Source organism: Manacus vitellinus, unplaced genomic scaffold, assembly GCF_001715985.3.
Source record: "Manacus vitellinus isolate BGI_N305 unplaced genomic scaffold, ASM171598v3 scaffold_20_pilon, whole genome shotgun sequence".
In the NCBI taxonomy this organism is placed as follows: Eukaryota; Metazoa; Chordata; class Aves; order Passeriformes; family Pipridae; genus Manacus; species Manacus vitellinus.
The window spans coordinates 14,222,138-14,244,476 of NW_021939471.1; the positions used below are offsets into that span (position 1 = coordinate 14,222,138).

A 22,339-nucleotide genomic window follows, 5' to 3' on the forward strand; every position below is an offset into this window, starting at 1 on the left:
GCCCGGCCGAGGCGGCCCCGGAGCATCCCAAGCCCCGTCCCTGCTCCTGTCCCTGTGTCCGTGAGGGAGCTGGTGGCTTCCTCGCTCCCTGCCCGCCGCCGCCATGGGGAAGTCGTTCGCCAACTTCATGTGCAAGAAGGATTTTCACCCCGCCTCCAAGTCCAACATCAAAAAGGTGAGGGGGGGTGACGGGCTCCCGGCACCGCGGCGGCACAGCGAGGCTCGTCGGCATCCTGGGATGGGACCGGGGCTGGGGCAAAGAGAAAGGAGGGAGCAGGGAAAATAGGAAATACTTGAAACTTCGGGTTTTCGTGTCCACGGGTGTGTAGGACTGTCGCGTTTTCCTGGCTCCAGCTTTTCAACACCTGATCCTCAGGATAAATAGGCACCGTACGCCGTACAGAAAACCACCTGTCACGATTGTGCCCGTGTTTCGTCCATATTTCACACCTAACCAACAGGTCTCTCCTCCCCAGAACTGTGTCCTGGACTTCCGAGAGAACCTGGGGTTTGGGGTCTGGGGGACTTCGGCGAGGGAGTGACACTCCAGGGGAAACAGGGACATGCTCAGGGTGTTTTCTGAGCTGACTTTTCTCTTTGAGTTACCGAATTTTCTCCTGTCTTTTCAGTTTGTAAACGTTGTTGGGAGTTGCAGTTTCTCAAAATTACTGCTTGTGGGGAGTTGCAATACTGGATTAAAATAATGTATTTTATGTGATTAGAATGGTAGTCTTCTCTTGTTAAGTACAGATTACACCAGTTGAGTTTTTATACATTAATGTATTTTTTGATAGTTTTCGTATTTGTTTAAAATGGAAACCTAATTGTTTTAATTAGGTATGGATGGCGGAACAGAAAATATCATATGATAAGAAGAAACAAGAAGAATTAATGCAACAGTATTTGAAAGAACAGGAATCCTATGATAATAGGTGAGAACTGGCATAAGATCACAGACTTCTTCCTGCTGTTTCTTGTTTTCATGGTAGTGAAGGCCATTTTACTGTGAGCAATTTGAACTCCTGTTGACAGTAGTAGGAGGAGAGGATAGTGACTCATAAAGCAGAGGTCACAGGAACTTCTTTAAAGTGGCCTGCATTTGTCTTCTAATTAGTTGCAAAATATGTTGCACAGAACAGCAGAAAACCTTGTATAGTTATACATTTGTATCACATAGAAATCTGTGTTCTTAATTCTGTGGACACAGGGTTACGTTTGAGTTGTGATTGAAATGTATGATTTTTGGTACACTATGGAGCATGCAAAAAGATTGACTGGTCTCTCAGGTCTGGTCTCTCTTTTGATACTCAGCTTTTGTTACTTACATTAAGAAATGGAAAAATGCCAGTTACAACAATTTCATACTGCATGTTTCTTTTTGTTTTAGTAAATGATATGGGTGTGACTGTTTTGTGTGTAACACCTCAGGCTCTGCCCTTTTTATTTAGGTTGCTTATGGGTGATGAGCGTGTGAAGAATGGTCTTAATTTCATGTATGAAGCCCCACCTGGAGCAAAGAAAGGTACTGTGGTTTCCTGATTCTGAGCAGACAGTACTGCAAAACTAAAAACCTTCTGAAGAAATAAGCACAATGTTTTTTATTTTAAAATAACATGTTCACGGTGAGGTAATGGTAAGAGGTATTATTATTTTAGTTCTTCCTGTGGGAATATGTGGACATATATGTAGTATGTAATAATTTTGATCTCACACTTCTTTAATTTCTTTCAAAGAGAATGGTTGAGGTTTTTTTAAGCAGTGGTTCAGTGTGAGAGGGAAAAACAGATAAAATATCCTTCCAGGAAAAAGCATAAATTCTGTCCTTGACCAAGGGTGTTTCTTTAGCCAATTATAAAGCTATTGGATGGGGAGGACTAGGCCTTACCAAGGCAATGACTTGGACAACACAAACCTGTATTTTGGCCTACTCTGCTTTGTAGAAATAGTAGGTTGCTTTTGTTTAAAAGTTATGCCCATAATTCAGTTTGTTACTTGTCAAACACAGGAAATAGCAGCGCAAAAATTTAATTTGCAGAAGTTATATAAGTAATAAATACTGAGATTCTCTAGTCAAAAGGGCTGCCTGACCTGTCTCTGGGGGATCTGACCATGCCTATGTAGTACTGTCATAAAGAGAAGTTGCTAAGTACCTGCTAAACTTTTAAAAAATATTTTAAGTATTGTTACTACTCTTGGAAAAATATATTTAAAATTTTTTACTTGTATGACAAATCAGTATAATTTTAGAAGATGATTCTGGGTTTAGAGGATTTATAATTGTATACTAGAGACTGATTATTTTAAGTGCACTCTCTTTAAATAAAGCTGCTTTCTGAGTATTTGCACTATTGATAAGTATAAATCATAAAATGTTTTGTCTTCAGCTTAGACAGCACCTGTATTTTGCATACATAATTAACATATCATTTTTTTTCTTTGCATGATTTCTGAAAATTCAAAGAGGAAACAAAAGAGGTATTTCATTAAATCATTTCTTTAAGTTTTCTTCCCACTTACTTAAAACACATTCTAAAAAAAAAATCAAACTTACCATGTTTTCTGTTTTATAGCAAGAAGGAGAAACTGAATACAAATTCGAATGGCAAAAAGTTGCCCCTCGAGAAAAGTAAGATTCCTGGATTTTATCTGAATAAGTTTTTTTTCTTCTTACTTACCTTTTATATCCTTTTCCTCTTTTTCCTTTTTTTCCTCTATTTTATTTTTGAACAGGTCACTTGTGTGATCTTTTCATGTCCTGACATTTAATTAGTAAAACCTGCAAACCTGGAACTATTTCCTTGCTCAGCTTTGGGGTTTTTTTGACTTTTACATCCATTTTTGAATATACATTAAAAACAATATTTACAAGAATTATATCTCTGAAATGGACATAAACTTAACAACAAAAATTAGTTTTGTGTATGTTTGTTTTTTTTTTAAATAACAGTGAATTGAGTATTTGTTTTCTTTTGTATTTGTGTAACAGATATGCTAAGGATGATATGAATATCAGAGATCAGCCATTTGGTATCCAGGCAAGTTACATAAATTTCACTCTGTGGATGTCTTGAGTATGTTTCAAATGTTATGTAACTGCAGAACATTCACATGGACTCTCTTAATTTTGTCGTCTGTTTCTCAGTGAGTTTAAAAGCTTCTCTTATGCCTAATAATGCAGATATTTCTGTAAATTTTAGGTTGTATTTTTAGCTAAATTGTGTCAACTGTTTTTTTCCCTTTAGGTGCGGAATGTGAGGTGTATCAAATGCCACAAGTGGGGTCATATAAACACTGATCGAGAATGTCCCTTATTTGGCCTTTCTGGAATTAATGCGAGTTCAGTCTCCAGTGATGGTTCAGGTAGGCAGTGAATGTCTTTTAAATGTGCTGCTTAGGCACTTGGGGGGAACTCATCACGTTTAATTTTAGGAGGTATAATTTTATATTTCAAAGAGTTGATGAAATGGGGATAACAGTTAATTCCAAATGTAGGATCCACAATTTTGAGTTAATTATTTCAAATTGCAGGGACCTAATTTTTAGATTAATAACACATTTAAAAAGACTCCATAATGACTGTTGCTTTGATCCTGTCTGTGGCAAAAATTGAGAAGCTGCAATGAGACTTTTTATATCAGAATGGCAAAATTTGTGTCACCAAAAAGAATGAATGGATTGTCAGACTGTCTCAGTTCAAATTCAAGCAAACTGCATGAAAAAGCTGGAATATATCACTATATCTTTATTAATCACTTGGTAATAGGAGAGGTTTGTGGGATTTTTTTATGTAGTTGTGCTTCTGTAAGTGGATTTCCAAACGCCTGGTTTCCTTTCAGCTGGCTTCTTGTTGCTTCTTGAACTACAATTTTTTCTTCTATTAGTTTTCCTGTTACTTGAAGTCACACATCATTTAGTGTTAGATTAGGTTTAAAGAATTGGATATGAGCATTGAAATTGAATTGGTTTTTTTTTTGCCTACAGTACTTCGTTTTCTGTGAGTTGACCCAAGTCTGTAACACTTTCAAGATTCTTAAAATTGTGGCACGTTAAAGAAACATCAGGTAGCATGGGAGAGTCTTCAGCCTTGCTGTACTGTTGCTTTAAAGCCATGTGTTGTATCTTGAATTTTGCAGGGATACCATTACAGTGGCACACTTGATAGCATCAGGTTTTCTTCTATCTTTGTTGAGGTTATAACAATTTTATGTAGTATTTAGGCTACAAACAATCTTGGTTTTCAGAATTAGGTCACTTAGATATATAGTTTCTTTGAGATGGAGCCTGGAAGACATGAGTTAAATGAAATGGTGTTTCTTACTCTTCTTTTAGGCATTGTCTGGTGATTATGCCATCGCATTACTCATCCTGTAGTTGACTTGCTCAGCCTTTCTATTCAATAGGTTATAATATTAAATCATTTTCTTGCCTGATTCTTACCTTAGAAAAAATTGTGCTTAGAGCATTGTAGCTCTTGCATGTCAGATATCCTTCTGTGCTACAGAACTCACTCCCACCCCCCCCAGTTCAAATGACGTGTAAATTTTAGGAGTGTTTTGTTGAGAAAGCAGAAAGTATTTGTACATGCTTGCACAAAACTGAATGTGGACTCCTTATTATTCAGCACAGTGTAATACAGACACATTGCAGTGCCAGTAGAAGATGAACTGTTTCTTTCAAACCTTATGAGCTAACTATGTAGGTGTAGGCAACGTTTGACTGCTGTGGGTGTTTCCCGCTTGGAAAGATGTCCTCCAGATTGCTTTTTAAAATGTCTTTCTAAACCTAAAGAGAGGATTTTGCATATATGATGAATTTTGCATGAAGGAAAGTGATGTGAAACTACTTAGATGTTCTCACACTGCACCACTGCCCTCTCATTTTCAACTCTGGAACTTAGACGATGGTGTGCTATGCTGCTTGTAGGCTGAGGAAGGATTTCAGGGAATAGGGGTGGGCGACAGATCAGGATTTGTATATATAATTTGTGAGACACTGTTCTTGGGTTTGAATAGTCAGCTGTAATGATACTGCTACTTTCTCTTTCTTTCAGGGAGACTATGTAAAAACTCTGTAGGTAAAGTTCAAAACAATTTAAAATTGATTTAATAGCAAATACAAGGCTTTGAGAAGGTGGTAATATTAATTACATCATCAGATGAAAGGTTTTCTGCTTTTTGTAACCTCAGTGATACAATCCTTTCATCAAGTTCTAAAACTTCATCTGATTTAATAGCAAGTTAAGTTACACTCCTTTGACTTCTGGAAATTCCATGTGTGTAAATGAAGCACTGCAGTTACATGAGAACGTAAGTTCTTGAATTCACTGCTTTTCTTAAGACTCATAATTCATCCATGTGGCATGTTAAAACTTATGTCACACATTTAGAAAAAAAAAAGTGGGATTTTTAATCAAAAGCCTGACACCATCCCATGTGTTGGCTGGGATGGGAGTAAGTAATTATCTTTGCATTGCTGAGTATTCTCCTTGGTTGTTACGGTGCTGCAGATCTGCAGTGAGCTCTGCTGCATCTATTTCCACCTCCAAGAACCTTCATCTGTTCCTCTATGCAAACACATCTCCTCAAGCTCTGCTTCTTCCTGCTTCTCTTTATCAATCATTGCATGCACTCCTAAGCTGCTTCTTTGTCTCTAGACTAAATTACTGATTATTTTTTATTATTTTATACTACTGCAAAAATGTGTTTTGCCACACTGTTCTTTAGACTGACTGGAACTCTAGAAAATAGTACTTTGTAAAGGACAGAGACTTTTTATGAGATCATCCTTTTATGGAACCTGTGTTCTGTGTTTTGTGAACTGCTGATGAGGTTTAAAAAACTCCTTGCACTTGAAGCAAGTTGAATTGCATGTGAATTGCTTTCCACTGGCACCTCCCTCCATGTGTCACAAGTGTGTGTCTCCTCATGCTTAGAAAACTGGTAAAAAGCATGTAAACAGTTTTTCATTTATTGTGATTGTCAGCACCAGAAAAAAAAAAAGTACAAAACTACTTGGCTTCTAAGGTCAGATAAAGTTAGTACAATTTTCCTGAAGCCCTCTGTTAGTTTCTAAAATGTAGAGGAAAACACGTGCCTCTAAACAGAGCAATGAATAGGGATTTCAAGGATAGCAAGTGGTTGCTTGTAGTATAAAGCAGATATGTGTATTAAACTTATTTGACTGGGCTTTTTAATAGCTAAATGTGTAAGAATACATTTGCAATGAGCTCTCAAAGAGTTGAAAAACGTTGTGCTAAATTATTAGAGCACTTTCAAAAGTCAGGAAGTATTTCCATATTTAGGAGGTAACTGGAAGCTTGTTTCTAGCTTGTTTTTCAGGAAATTGAAATATAAATATTGTCTCATGAATGAAAGGGTACAGCTGAGAAATACAGATATAATGAGGAATAAAAGTGAAACCAGAATAAAATTTCAGTACCATAGTCAATATATAAGGATTCCAATTAGTTTGTGAAATTAATTGTATTAGAAGAACCAAATTTACATTATAAATCACTGAAACTTTGTTTTTTAAGAGAAAATCTTTGAAATTTTTTATAAAGTCAGTGGATAAAGCTCTATTGCTCTGAAGTTATTTACTTGGCAGCACTTCATTGCTTCTGATTTATACTCTTTTCATCCTAATAGAAGTTGTTCTTGCATCCTTTTCACGCAAATTGAACAGAATAATTTTTTAGGCAGTGCGTGGTAGTTACACTACCTAAATTTAGGTTAGAATTCTTCAAACTTCAAAAATACTCTCCCTTGTTAGAGCACACCATGCATCAGCACAGTGTTGGAAGACTCTGCTCTGTGTACAACAAAGCATCCTGGCTGGTAACAAATCTCTAAGCAATCAGTGCTTGGGAATACTTGGTCTCATGGCGCTGGATCCTGATATTCTAAGGACATCACTAATTTCTGCAGAAATAGGTTTTAAGAAATGGTCTGGCTTCCCTGTCAGAGACTTCTATCAGGCCTTGATACAAGTTCAGCTTGTGTTTTGTTCTAATTTTTTCCTGCTTCAGAAAGAGCAAAACAAAATGTCTTATTTGGACTTGGATTATTTTTTCGGCATCAGAGTTTGTTTGAGTACAAATAAATGAAAGTGAAACTCCTGTGTCTGATGTAGTTGCTTTATCTATAGTTCTTCTTCCCTTTCCCTTTAAGGAAATTGATTGACTAGATAGATTTTTATTTTTTTCCCACATCATAACCAATATAGGCTTTTTCTTTCCCATAAATTCTGTAAGCTGTGATTCATTTCAGCAGAAGGATAGTTTTCTTTGAATCTTGTGTGAAGACTACGTTGTAATCTTCCTCTTGGCACATAAAACTGATTGGCAATTGCTGTTTTGGATTCAATGTTGAATATCTCATGTGCAAAGACCGGTCACAGACTTCAGTTTCCTCTGGTGGAACTGCTGCAGGGCAAAGCATCTCTGTGGCACAGAACTGTATATTGCTGTCTTTCAAGATCTGACATACATTGCAGTGCTCCAGCAAACAAAAATAATTACAATCAGTGCCTTGACTTAGGCATGGTGGCTTGGTTATTTTGCTTCTGGGACCATTTTACTAATCTAGTAGTAATTCATACAAAAAAAATAATAATCTTACCATTAAAAAAGCACCTATTGAATAATATCTCACCAGTGACTAGAGATTATTTTTGCAATAAGGCAATTTCAGTGGATGTGGTTATCATGGGATAATCACACCCCTGGGGTACAGCCTTGTCTGTAATCTCCCAGGAGTGTAATTATTTCATGATAACTGCACCCCCTGGTGTTGCATTATTTCCATTATGAAATTCTTCATTTTAGATATAAAGTAACTTACTTTGATCACTGGAAACTGCAAAGTAGTGTTAGGATGTTCCAGCTGTGAGGCTTACAGAGACCAACTTAGAAGATTTACTTCTCCTTTACAAAGCTAAATTAGGCAATCAAAATGCTTTTTTGGGCTAAACTGATTTACAGGGTGTTTTACTGATAAAATCCTAACTTTCAAAGTTCAGAAAAGATGAAAATAGCCATTGTCCTTCTGACTTTACATGCCACTGTGTATATATGCATGTATGCAATATGTAATACAAATCAGCAAAAAACCCCAGATCACTAGCATCTCAAAGCTTGCCTGTTTTTACAATCCATTTTTATCGTTAACCAGCAGCATCTGTTGTTTTTGTGGTTTTCAGTGCTTTTTTTGTGAATTCTGAAAAGCCTTTGACTTGATTAGAACAGAGGTTATTACGTGTTCTGTGCAAAATGTTTTGAAGTAATACTATTATTTTACTTCAAAATTTCCTTCAACTTTCTTGGTCAGGTAAAGTTAGGACAAACTGAATACCTTTTTTTTTTCCCCTCTTCTTGCCTGCAAGCAATGTCTTGTTCAATGATGGTTTAGGCAGGTGTGTGGGGGGTGGGATTACTAAAAAGCTATGAGAGCTTGAATGCTTATAACTCTTCTTATATAATAAATAGTTTTTAGAACAAAGAACCCACTATGACTCTTTTACTTTCTTATGAAGTAGGAAGTAAGGCTGGTGTCTCAAATGGGGAAATAATTGTATGAATAGCATAGTTAAAAGTGGGATGGTAACATTAAAAACTGTTCTTGTGCACTTGGCCTATGAAAGCTGAGCCTGGTGAGTGCTGGGCATCCTTCTCTGCTATGGACTGCTTTGAATGTCTTAGAGCTGACTAGAATGGCTTAGAGCTCACATGTGATCTGTGCAGTGGAATTACTGAGAAGAAAGTACTGTAAAGTGCTTAGCACTTTGTGGAAAATTCAGGCACACAATGGTAAAACTGTAGTGGAGCAACATGTATGTGTATCTAGTGTCTTATGGTCTACCAAGATAAAGAAACTCCAGGTATATCTATGCAGGTGCCCCCTTCCAAAGACCCATTAGCAGCTCCTACAGTTTGTGTTCTCTCTTTTCATCACCTGAGTACCCCTAAACTAATAGTGGTTGTGGTTTCCATCCATCTATCACTTAGTGTGTTCAACTAATCTTTAGCTTTTGGGTAAGATACCTTTCCATAGTGAGGATTTAGATTATCAGTCATGCAGCAAAAAAGGAAATCTAGGTCTATTTTACATTATGTCTACATCTCACTGCAGTTTTCCGGTGACAAACATGGTTTTTGTTTCCCAACAGATAAAGGTCTGCATTGTATTGAGAATACAGGAATTTATTTAAATGTTCTCTTGAATCTATAATAACAAACAAAAGCTATTTGAATATGTTAACAGTGAATATTTGTATAAATGGTCATCTGTAGAAACATACAGTGTGTGAAACCTTCCTTCACGATCTGCAGCTGAGACCTTTGATTGTTAACAGTAGGAACCTTAACTAAATCTTCACATAGTTTAAGAACTGTCACATTTTAGAATAATCCTCCATTTATGCTTCAGAAGCCTCAGTATTTGGTGTGAATGCATAAAATACAGATTTCTATTAGAAGTCTTGTGCTTAGCATTTAAGCAATAAATATGGATTCCTATAGCAGTTTGATAATGTTAAATGGTTTTTACTATTCCAAAAAAGTAAAAAGGAAACTCGAGTTTCTCTGAAATACTATATGACAAAAGCATGGCAAATTACGTTGAAATTCTGTGCTAAAGTGTTAAATACAGTTAAACTGCAGGCCCTCTGAAGAAGAGCTAATTAAAAGCTAGAGGTTTTAGTCATTGATTTCAGTCAATGCCAACTGCAGCAGTTGCTTTGAAGTGTAATAATGGTCTAAATGCAGTCATCTCTGAAATAGATAGAAAAATTATCAGTAAAAGATGATCAATTCTGAAGTAGTGGAGGCAGCATAAATTTACTCTGTGTCATGATCACATAGTTTTGATAATAGTTCTTTATCCTTTATATAAAATAAGTGTCTACTCTTATCTCTATCACAACCACAATAAAAGTTCACAGGCTATGCAGCGTGATTAAGCTCATTCTGTAATTTTTTTTCATTTTTTTGTTCAATTTCCTTTTAAGCCATATAAAAATTACCATATGAAACTCTGTGGACAGAACAAAAAAGTGTATGGATGCATTGACAAAACTGTCTATGCTAATTTTAAAGTTAGTTTCTCTTCTAAAGCAAAACCTGAAAAGCATTGTGTGATATGTTATGTCTTTGCTACCACCCAGAGAGGCAGCATTCTCAATTCAGTGTATTCATCCTTCATATGATTATGTGCTAGACTGAAACCCACCAGCAGAATGGTTTTCTAAAACCTAGTTAATGTGAAAGAGGTGTTTGTGTACTCCCTGCGTATTTTTTTATTTACTTTTCACAGCAAAGCATGGCTTTAGAATCACTGTTATGTATAAAATAAAATTTCAGTTTGGAAGAGTTATGGCCTCATGTAGTCCAAGCTACATATTAAAAAAGATGAAGACAACATGCTTTAGGCCTACTTTGTTAACAAAAAATATGTAGTAATAAAGGGGAAGCCCTGAGAGTATTTTGTCCATGATTCATAAATTAATTTTTAAACACGGTCCTGTGGAGTATACCAAGTGTGACTTATACTGGCTAATTGACAGCAGGTACACAAGTGTGCTTGGCTTACATTTATGTTCATGTAAATTGCCTCTCTATTACCAACTCAGGAGAAATCTGATGGTGTGATGATGGTGATAATTTTAGATTAAAATGATCACATCTGTAAGCTAAAAGATGTCCCATGCCAGAACACATTCTCAGGAAGAGGAAGCTCTAGAGAAGCCCTATTCTAAATATTCTGTTTTGATGATACACAAAATGAGCATTAGTTAAAATAAAAGTAAGTCATCATCATCACCATCATGGCTGGGCTTTGCAAACGAAGATTTGGGAAGGGCTCTACCCACGTTTGTTACAAGTGCACTGGTGGCTAAAAAGGCCAATACGAGATAGGCACATCCAGTTGCAAAAGGCACAGCAGAAAGACTCCTTAGGTGGAATATTCTGCAAGACATGATTCTTTCTGCGTTGTCTTTTCTCCTCAAGGGTGATCCTGCGTGTGTTCTCAAAAGCATCAGCAGCGTTATAGGTGGTGTGTCTCCAGGCCTCCCGATTGGAGGCCAGAGTAGACCAGTTATGTTGATCAACATGGCCAAGGCTGAGATGTTGTTTCAGGGAGTCCTTGTATCTTCTCTTTGGGGCTCCTCTCTTGTGGCAGTCGGTGGCAAGTTCACCATAAAGCAAGATCTTAGGGAGGCAGTGGTCCTTCATCCTTGAGACGTGTCCTGCCCATTGCAGCTGTGTTCTCAGCAACATGGCCTCAATACTTGTGGCTGCTGCTTGCTCTAGAACAGACATTATGTTAGTCACATAATGTTTTATTATGTTAGTCACATAATAAAAGTAAGTAGTTGTAATTAAAAAGACACCATGAAGAATCTACTACCTTTTCCAGTAATCTTTGCATAGAGCTTTCTATTTCATTTAATGACAATACATAGAATGGCCTGGGTTGGAAAGGATTTTAAACATCATATAGTTCCATAGCTGCAGCTACTATGTAAGTACAACTTACTGTAATTTCCCGTTCCACAGGTGGGAATAATGGTTACAATATTACTGGTTCTTATGTCTTTGCTTTCCTTATATATTCCACAATAAAAATCCATTTAAAACTTAGTTGATTGCAAAGAATAATTCAGTTTGCTCATCTGCACTGGTGACAGTAGTGGAAGTTTTTATCAATAAATTGGGCAAATACTGTCAATACTATACATCATGAGTAGATGGAAGTAAAACTTCTATTTTTGGTGATACTGGCAATCATACCATTATGGTCTGTCCTTACTACCGCGGAAAGTGTAGCAGAAAAAGTGGTATTTAATCACAGTTGGTATGAAAAGACGTTTTAGCATACTGTTTCCTCATATTGGATAATTTGAAAAATGTGCTTTACACACTCTAAGGGAGGCCTGCTGGATAGTGTGTTAGAGCTGGCATTGCTCTCCTAAGGACAGCCCTGTGCCTGTGCCTCTTAGAGGAGACTTCTGGCAACAACATGGTATTACATACACTCTGCATTTGTAGCTTCAAGGGAAGCACAGACAGAATAGAAAACTAATCACAGCTACAGGTTTCTCTTGTTTCTGGGACAGGAGGGAGGTAGTAATGCAGGGTGGGAGTGCTTACTGTAAGGTAGGCTCTTAAGTAATTGAAATCCTGAATTCTATTCCCCTCCTGGTTGCTTAGTAGAAGCAGAACTGATTCTGTTAAATTGATCTCAGTTGTGTGATGAGAAATTGGAGTGATCTTCGTTCTAAAAAAAGGCAAATTTACAGTATGTTATAGAAATTCTAATACAATAGCCTTCTGCAATCCACTATAATTGATGCTCATATAGACCTGAGAAAAAAAATTATTTACATCTCTTCTGTTTATTTAATTATACAGGTATTATAAGGTTGCACCAACAGCTGTCGAACTAAGGTTGCACTTGGGTTGTACTTTGTGAAGACTCAAGTCCTTCTTTTCACACTTCAGTGAGTGGTTTGATTTTTCTAGATTTTGTGCCCCAGCTCTTTGAGTCAACTAAGCTATCTGAATTTTACCCTTAAATAGTATCTTAAGCAGAAGATAACAGAGAGAATTAATGCAGCAAGAACTTCTGTGGGAAGTAAGAAGCAGGAAGAAACTCTAACCTATTTGCTTGGCAACACTGTTTCTTGAGAATTATAATAGCAATGAAAAAATATTTTAAAAATCCTTTGGTAGGTCTTCAACTCTGGAGCCTTTTTTGTGCAAGCTCTTAATATAATTTTAAGTACCTGTAACTGTACAAAATGTAACAAGTTGTCATTTGTCCTAAGGCTTACAAATAAATATCATATTCACAAGCAGTTAATTACACTATATGGCAAAAAGCTTTTCCAAGACCATGCATTTTTTTAAGCAGATAAATGTATTAGTTTTAACCAAGTGTCATCTGGAAAAGTTTTAAAGATTTTTTTTCTCTTTTTTTTTCCTATCAAAATGCAAATTTCAGAAAATAAGCTTGACAGTCATGTTCAAAAATAGCAAGGTACTGTATTTGACTTGTTTCAGAAAGAATAAGAAACAGATTGTAACTTTGAACTTATTTTTAGTTTGCTGATGAAAGAATGCTGAGAGACTAGTTGTCAGAAGTTGTAGCAATCAGCTATTTTTACAGGGTTCCTATATCCAAAGTTCTGCCAGCTCATGGCACAATATCATCTCTAGATGATTCCACCTGCATGAGATCACAAAGGTAACTTCCTCACAGGTTGTCTCAAGCCCATAAGGAATGTGTATATGAGGCCATTGGTGGCGTAGGAGCGATTCTTTGCAAGTTGATGGGTGCTGTTCAAGAATAAGTAGCTATCATCATAGCCAAAGGTTTTAGCCAACTGAGAGCCTCTCAGCTCAGTTTTACTGTCTGTTTTACAGCTGATGACTTAATTGTTGCATACGGCTATCAGATACTCCTAGTACGGTTTTGTCTGGCAATCTTGAAGGGTGATGATGTAAATGTAGTCATAAGCTGAAGACAGGCTGAAAAGATTTACCTCTTTGGGTTACCAGGCAAGCCAGGTTTCCTCACACTGGGCACAGTCACATCTCCAACAGGCAGGAATCCACAATCAATTCACACCAAACAAAGGAAGAGGTCCTCTGCCAGCCAGTGTACTGGTGGCTTTGAGGTTTAGACTTTAACTGCTTAATAGGGAAGGCAGGGACACTTCTGAGGTTTTCAAACCTTTTTTAAGTGAGGTTCAGTGTTTTGGAGTTCTTTTACAGTTTTTGTCTGTCTTGTTAGCCAGGGGAAATCCCCTATTTAATTTTATAGTGTAGAAATGGGAATGTGATTGTTTGCTCACAGATATAGGCATCTACACCTTCTAAGACTCTTTGAACAAGCATCCCAAAAAGAAGTATGTTACAAGCCTCAAGGCTGGCACATAAAATAGTTCTGCCCAGGAATCCTGGGAGACCTCAATCTGTCACTGATATTTCAAAGAAAATCAGGTCTGCTTATCAACATCATTAAAATATAAATCAAAAGCGATCTGTTGAGGTATGGATGGAAAAAGAAAGTCACCAAGCATTAGGTTCCTTTGATTCCATGCAAAGGAATTTAATTATGAGAATAAACGTTTTCTTCATTCTCATGTTGCAGAAAGTAGATAGTAATAGAAGTTTGCTATTAAACTGTGCAGCCATTGTCAAATATAATGTCTTAATTGAACTTCTCAGCCTGGACTTGTAACCAGGTAGAAAACAGTCTCTTTAGACTTCCCAGATCAGAGATTGTTTTCTCTCTAGTGTCCCTCCAGCTGTCTTGCTGTCACTGGGCAGCAGCACTTCTGAGAAGCTCAGCAGCATTAGCTGTAAAAAAAAAAGTGTGAGCAAGTTCACCTCTGTCATCCTCTCAAAAATGTTGTTTTTAAGACTGCAAATATGCCATGGTGCAAGAGGTGTCCTCCATAATCAACATTGTAGACAGCTGCCTGTGTCATGCCTGGCTGGAGTCTGCACACAGAAGGGTTGTGAAATAGGACTGTATTTTGACTCTGCTTCCACTTATGGGGTTGGTTTATTTTCTGAATCTCATTTCCTAGTGTTTTCTAAAACCTTTAGTTACAGTAGAAATAATGTACTTAGAAAAGCTTAATGGAGATTCTTGCGTCTTCTCACAAGCTAGGCTGAACTTAAGTTACTGTTGCCCTCACAACTGTGAGGGAGACCAAAAAAGGAATAATTTATTTCATAAACCACTTCAGTTCGAGTTTCTGTAGGTGCATTGCATGTAGCTTGTATACGTCCACAAAACAGGAATAATGGCAGTTTGGCAACTGTCCTTGTCATGGTAATACTGCGTTGCAACTAAAATATTGTAGGTGGAGCTATGAGTGTCTCTTTGACATCATTAATATACAAGGAAACAGAAGTCAAATAAATTTATTTTTATCCTGGCTTACTTTCCTTCTAAGCTTACCTGTGTTTTTGGTTTTTAAACCTAGTGCTGATTTCACCTCTAAAAAGTACATGGAAGCTAACTCCAAAGTATGTTGGATCCCAGCTTGGGCAGCCACTCTGGCAGGTCTCTTGTTCACTTCTATGGATCTGTGTGCTACAGCACAACTGACATCCACTGGGCACAAATGCACAGAAATCAGTAGTGTTGGCCATTCATTATAAACTTTTTGTGTAAAAGAGGAAGTTATTTTGCTTACCTCTTTCCAGTGTTATGCACAAAGAATGCTAGAAAGGTTTCTGTCTAGAAACTAATGTTGAAATGTGATTTTGAAGGCTGATATGCCTTCAGGCCTCTCTGGTCTCAATTCTGTCCATAATCCTCGTATGGAAACACAAGGTTAGGGTTTCTGTCTTAGTTCTTTTGCAAACCTCTATAAATTTGGACAAGGTGTATTTCTCTATTTATCTAATCACAGTAATGAGAATAATTAAGTATCAGAAACACATCAAAATGTGTAAAATGCTGAGACATTGAAGAGGAATACCTAAGGAGTTAGTTAAGTTACTTCATTAGGCAGTGGCTCTTACTGACTTTGAATAATAGGGGTATTCCAGCCTTCAACTGTTAAAGTGTCTCTTTGGTATGGTGAAATCTTCTTTCATGACTTTATGCTTTGTCTCCATTTGGCTTCCTCATAAAAGGTATTTGACTGAAGTCTATGGCTGGCTTATGTGAACTTTTCAAATCAAGGCATCTTCTGGTACCAAATTCTGTGTTTAGGTGTCTGTCTAATATTGATTTCTTTTCCAGCCAGAGTAGATTTGGGCAAGCGGAGCAAGGTTTTAAATTTGAAATACACGAAGATGTAGACACTGGAGCCAATATACATTAATTAATTGTCAGTTTACAATTACACTGTAACCAGTAAAAAGAAAAAGCACTTTTGGTAAAGTATATGGGGGAATGGGGAATAACCCCTTACTTATAAAAATGTAAACTCAAGGAAAGACTAAAAGGTATCTCATTAAAAAATTCTTTTGCCTGACAAAATAAAGAACTTGTGCAAAAAAAAAGTAATGCAAGGGCTCCTTAAACCATTTTCAAAGTTTTGTTTTCTTCCTTCCTGCTTTACTTGTAGGCCTGCTCGTTTCTGCAAGGTGATGTATTATATGGGAAAACTAAGAAGTTGACATTTTTTGAGAAAGTGCTGTATTACTTTCCCTATATATTCCATAGTGAAAATTTCCCTTTACTTTCCATACTTGTCTGTGTTAAAAATCTAAGAGTTTTGTCAATCTCCACGACTAAAAAACTCTTAAAACCACAAAACAGGATCAGTATGTTTCATAAGACTAGTTAATCTTATAATTTACAGTAGTTTACTGCAGTGATAGTAATCATGTGCTCCATGCTCTCTTATACATTCCTCCTCATATAGATTTATCTTACACAGGAGTGCTGGTTCATTGACAGTCAGGTTAGCAAGGAACTGGGAAGGAAATTTACTGAAAGTGACCTAACAAGAGTGAATGTTCAGGGTGAAGAAAAAGTACCTTATCAGACAAGTACATGAAGTTTTGATGATCATGGGGATTCAATTAAAGCATTAAGAGTGAGTTACAGGGTTTATAAATTATGCAGTCAAGTCTGAATGATACATAATACATCCTGTATTGTACTCCTTGTTAGATGTTTGCAAAGAAAGCAAGCATGTGCTTAATCCCAAACACCTACTCCAATGGAATATATAGCATAGTTTTTAAGCTAATAAAAACAGAACTCTGAGGAGGTAACAGTCTAGAGACTTGGCATATTTGGCAGTCCCTAGAATAAGTAAGGACATAGATTTTTTTTCATGTATTTATATTCCATAAGTATACTATGTATCTGATGTTACTTTTTACATTGAAGTTCAAATATTTGTGTCATTATGAAAAATGTGTTACGTGACATATTAGAAGTGCATTTTCCCATTGTTTTAAGGGGAAGGAGGCAGCTAAAAGTCTTACTTAATGCACTCTATTTAGGTTTCCTGGGCTTTTTTACTATAATAAAAATATATTACTAGACTTACCTAAATATATTGTTTTCAACATGACAAAGTTACATAAGAGAATTCCCTTGTACTTAAAGAAAAATGCAATTATTTTCCATTCTGAATCTTCAGACTGCTGTTTTAGAAAATCATATCTGATTATTTGCCCAGCAGAAGATTATTGACTTGATTCAGCTGTGATTTTACTTAACAAAGCTTCAACTGAATTCCTACTGTGGAGTCCAAAAAAGGTAGAGAGATATAAATGATACATTCAAACTGTGATTTTTGTGAACAGGGCCATCAATGCACCCCTCGGAGCTAATAGCGGAGATGAGAAACAGTGGGTTTGCTCTGAAACAAAATGTACTGGGGAGAAACTTGACCGCAAATGATCCATCACAGGTAATACCTTTTTACCAGTAAGCTGAAAATGTCTATAAATCTAAATGTGATTGCTTGTGAATTGTTACTTAATGTTTTCAAATATGCATATCCATAGTAAAGCTGAATAGCTATACCAGTAGAAAAATGTCCATAAACTTACAGCTTTCCAGCTTTGTTTCTGTCAGAACGGTGAATCATAAATTACTTCTTTTAAAAGCACATATAATAAATTAAATCCCTGCTGTGGGTGAATAGAAATTGAATTTTTCTTGAAGGTGTGGTTAGGGGTTTTGCTGCATCCTTCTGATGCAGTGCTAGCTTTTGGATGAAGTTTGAGGCCATATGCACAAATAATTACTGCCAGGAATGCTATATCTTTAGGAGTTTTTTTTTTACTTGATTCACTATTGTTTCAGTTATTATTTCTGGGAGTGAAAATGTTCAGTTACCTTTACTTAGTCTGCACAAAGTGTATTTCTAATTGAGGTGATTTAACAAAAATGTAAAGTGAAAAATTAATATACACTCCTTGAAATAACCTTTGTTCATATGGCAGGATAGTCAGACCACTAATAAAGAGGGAATGACTACAAGCTGGTATTGAGCTCTTCATTAAATCAGCAATTCATTGTGTCTCCTACCTTTGCCTTTAAAAAAGCTACGTAGCCCAAAAATGTAGCATATGGGCACTGTTAAGTGAATCATGGTGATACCAGTATGTTTGCTTTATGCTAGGTGTGCAGGGGTTTCTTTGGAAAAGGTTTTTAATCTTTATTTCTTCTTTTCCCTTCTGAATGTGACTAAAATTAAAAACATCACTCTGAAGAACTGTAGTGTACCAGATGCACATAATTTGAGGAATTCAGGGTCTTCAAAGTAGTTATGCTTTGCTGATTGCGTTACTGTATGTAGATTATATGATTACAGTATTTTGCATTGCTAGAACACTTTATGAACATTTAAAGACTAATAACACAACAGTGAAGTAGATGTGTTAATACCCATTTTCCTAATGACTAAACCGAGACAGAAAAGTAATTTGCTTAAATTACTCCGAGTTCGAGCAGGACTAGCATCTTGCCTATTCATCCAAGCATGATAACAACGGAGTGACTTATCCTGGGGAACCGTGGGCTCCAAAATTGGCTCATTTTTATTAACTATTTTAGAAATGTTTCTTTCCCTAGCAGAGCTTTTTTCATATGTTACTAATAACTCTTGTTGTGTAACCCCCACATTATAACACCTACTCAGCTTTGAGACAGAATGTCAGGGTTTTTCACTCTGTAGTGGGTATGCTGCTCTTTAGAAAGAGTCTCAAGCTGACTTAGGCATAAAGTGTATTTGTGTCTGTGCAAAAATAAGGTACATAGAGGCATCACTTTTAAAACAGAAATCTGAGTGAAGATATTATTTTTATATATAATAACTTAATGTCTTATTGCATTCTTCTAGGAGTTTGTTGCAAGTGAAGGAGATGATGATCCAGAAGTTGAATTTTTAAAATCACTGTCAACCAAACAAAAACAGAAACTTTTAAGGTAGGTGTGGTACCTAGTGGAGAAGTTCTGTATCACCTGTAGTTGTGACTCCATGATTGGCACTGTAACTCTTTGGTGCCATTCAGCACTATCAGTTCCAAAAAAATTAGCTTGGTTTAACATACACTTGACCACAAATAGCATTATGCAGCATGATTTTTTTTTTCATCTGTTTGATGTCTTTGTACTGGAACTCATTTCCAATTTAACTGATACACTGAAATAATAATTGGCTCATTGAAGATGCTGTCAGTTGCTATTTTAAAATATTATTCTGCACTCCATTGTTTACAGTGTCTTCTTCTGTGATTAAAAATTCTGTGTTCTTTTTTAATGGTTTACAATTTGACAAAGTTTGTCTTCTGCCATGTGGTTGAACTGAATGTGACCTTGCACCCCAGGGCCAAGGTTGGCCCAGCTCCACCCTGTGCTCGGGTCAGGGTTTGCAGCTCTCTGCCCCCTGAGGGTCTGAGTTAATGAGGTTTCCATGCTTTGCTTTTATCCAACTAATTTTGTGTGTCACATGACTTGCGTTTTTCTTTTCTCTGTTAATTTGCAATGCTATCTTGAAATAACCTGAAAATTATTCAAATCAGAAATACCTACTACTGCATACAGGCATACAGTTAAAATGGTCTTTTAAGGTTAAAAGATGTCATATATACAAGGAGAGGGAGGAGTGGAGGAAGGTGAATGGCTAAGGTACATAAGTAAGTAGGTACATATAGTATTCACATATGTAATAAATATCTCTTTGAAAATAGTTTGCATATTTTATGTTCCTTTTAAATAAGGAATGTGTATGTAGTTTGAGTCATTTAAAATGGTGTTTTGTTTGAACTTCTGCTGGCCCAACACATTGAAATTTTTATAATCCTTTATATTTTGAAAGTTGAAGTTTAGTAAATATGTGGCTCCTTTAGATTTTACTAGTCTGAAGGGATTTTTTTTAATACACTGAAAGCAGTTTCACTATTCAGTCACTGGTTTTTTTTAGAATAAACACAAAAAGCAAAATAAAAACTATGTGAAAATAGTAAAATAGCAGTGAATGCATGTGCACGATGGATTGTATTTACATATAGAAAATGTAAACTTCTAGTTGTGGCAGAAGAGATAACTGAAAATATCTGTATTATTTTCCTGGAGAACTCAGAGATATAGGCTTTGGAGTCTCAGTTTTCATTATTAATTGAAACTGAATACTAATTGCATTTTTTCATTTTCAAAATCTCTTTTTAAAATGCACAAACAAAAGCAGCAATGATTTTCTAAAGTTTTCAAAGCAGCCAGACAGGGAAAAAAAAAAAAGACTACTGAATGTATTTATTTATAGTTACAAGGCCAAAATTGACATTAAAATTAAAGTATTAAAGAATCATATTACTCTTGTTTCGAGGGAGCAGCTGTGGATTACTTACTATGGGTAATGTCAGAGTGGAGGTTTTAAAATAATACTTTGCTAAAAGAGGAAAGGAATTCAACATATTTATATGGAAAAGAGTGCATTTGGGTTGGTCATCAGAAGTGGTGAATTTTAAAAGAAAACAGCTTTGTAATTTAGGATATCTCAACACATTGATTGTGCTCCTCTTTTATTTTGAAAATAAAAGGAAGTTGGATCGTCTAGAGAAGAAAAAAAAAAAGAAAGACAGAAAGAAGAAAAAGCAAAAGAAAAAAAGCAAAAGTAAACACAAGAAACATAAGACGAGATCATCTTCCTCATCCTCCAGTGAGACTTCAGTAAGCAGCAGTGATAGCGAGACTGACAGCAGAGATAAAGCAGCACAAAAGAAGACAGATTCTAAGAAAAGAAAAAAAGACAAGTTTTCAGAGGCTAGCAGCAGCAGTGATTCAGAAGGAAAGGCAAAGATGAGGAAGGAAAAACTTTATGAAGATCTCTCCAGTAGTCACGGTAACAAGGACAAAGATAGGGAGAAGTACAGGCTTTTAAAGCAAGATAGTTCTGCAGAGAACAACAAATGGAACTCCTGCGAGGAGGAAAGAAAGTCCAAAAGCAGATACCATAGCACCAACACGAGAGAGAGTGAAAGAAAGGAGAGGGACAGTAGAAACCAAAGCATGAATGAGGGGAGCAGGAGAAGCCCTTGCACAAGTCATAGCAGTTCCAGGCAAAGGCACATAAGAAGAAGTCCAAGTCAAAGCCCTGGTGAAGAGCGGCACCGGAGAAATGAAACCAGAAGCCCCAGCACAGATGTACACAGAGAGAAGAAAAAATGTAGAGAAGGCTATGGGGACAAATGCAGTAAAGTGGAACACAGAGAAAGGAGCAGACGCAGTAGAAGCAGAAGCAGAAGCAGAGAGAGGAAACAAAATAGATAATATAGAGGACAGGTGCAAACAAGAATGTCTCTGGGTTTTGATGAATACCTTTAACAAGGGCTCAATTACATACTGCTTTTCATTTTCCAACCTCTGTAACTAGCATTTCCTACATAAAGCCAACACCATCAATTCTATCATGTTGGAATATTTGTAAATTAGGTATAAATGTTATAGTATTTTTCTTACTATTAAAATATGCTTATTGGCAAATACCCCTTCTATACATGCAGTAATTCATAGACCTGATTTTAGGGTTTTAAAATATTTCAAAGCAGTATGTGATACTCTTGGATTGTCAATGGTGATTTCTGTTTAGACACAACTGTGAGGGGAAACAGAGTAAATCAAGAGGAGCCCTGAGATATGCTAACTGCTAATAAACGTTTGAGATAGTTCTGGATAAAATCGCTGCTTCAGATATCAAAGCATTGTCTTGTAGAGGGTTTTGTTTTTTTCATACTGAAGCATTTTTCCTAAAGTTCCCTGTGAGAGATCAATTTCATGAGTTAGAACAACAGAACAGAGAGACATAGTTCACATAAGTGTGTAGCCAACATTTTTTGGCCTCCCGCAGTGTACAGCTTGGTCAGGGCTATCTAAACATCTTGAACCCCTGTTGGTATGTGTCAGTACAATGTCAAGTTTTTGTTCAATAATCTCTCAAGACATGAAAAGAATATTTACTGCCTCAACTGTTTCAGGTATTTTCTTGTTTGTGGTAGAAAGTTAATGTAAATAGTCATCCTTTTGTTTTCATGAAACAAACTTCCTGTGTTTTTAATGATTGTCATTTTCTGCATACACTGCTATGAAGATGAACTTCCATAATAAATTACCTTATTCTTTAAAACCATTAATAATTGCCTTCTTCTCCAGAGTTCTGAAATCAGTACAAATGCACAAGGCAACACTTCACAAGGTTTTTATTGCAAAGGAAAGGTTTCTCTGCCCTTTTAGGATGGCAGATGGAAGTACGTTCATTAGTGGACATGTGAAAAGGAGTCACTGTGCTCAGTATTCCAGCAACTTTCTTATCCTCCTCACTCACAGGACAAATGGGACTATCTTTTATTACC

The 22,339-nt window shown here is 36.4% G+C and overlaps 1 protein-coding gene across 1 annotated transcript; it reads left to right on the forward strand.

The window, feature by feature from the left end:
- The first annotated feature begins 31 nt into the window (after positions 1 to 31).
- Positions 32 to 22,120, forward strand: CIR1 (corepressor interacting with RBPJ, 1). Its single transcript, XM_008931042.4, has 10 exons — positions 32 to 175; positions 838 to 932; positions 1,449 to 1,522; positions 2,462 to 2,475; positions 2,571 to 2,626; positions 2,987 to 3,035; positions 3,243 to 3,360; positions 17,288 to 17,394; positions 18,832 to 18,917; positions 20,531 to 22,120. Exons 1-10 carry the CDS (start codon positions 104 to 106, stop codon positions 21,258 to 21,260), a joined length of 1,401 nt encoding a protein of 466 aa, XP_008929290.1. The 5' UTR covers positions 32 to 103; the 3' UTR covers positions 21,261 to 22,120.
- The last annotated feature ends 219 nt before the right edge of the window (positions 22,121 to 22,339 follow it).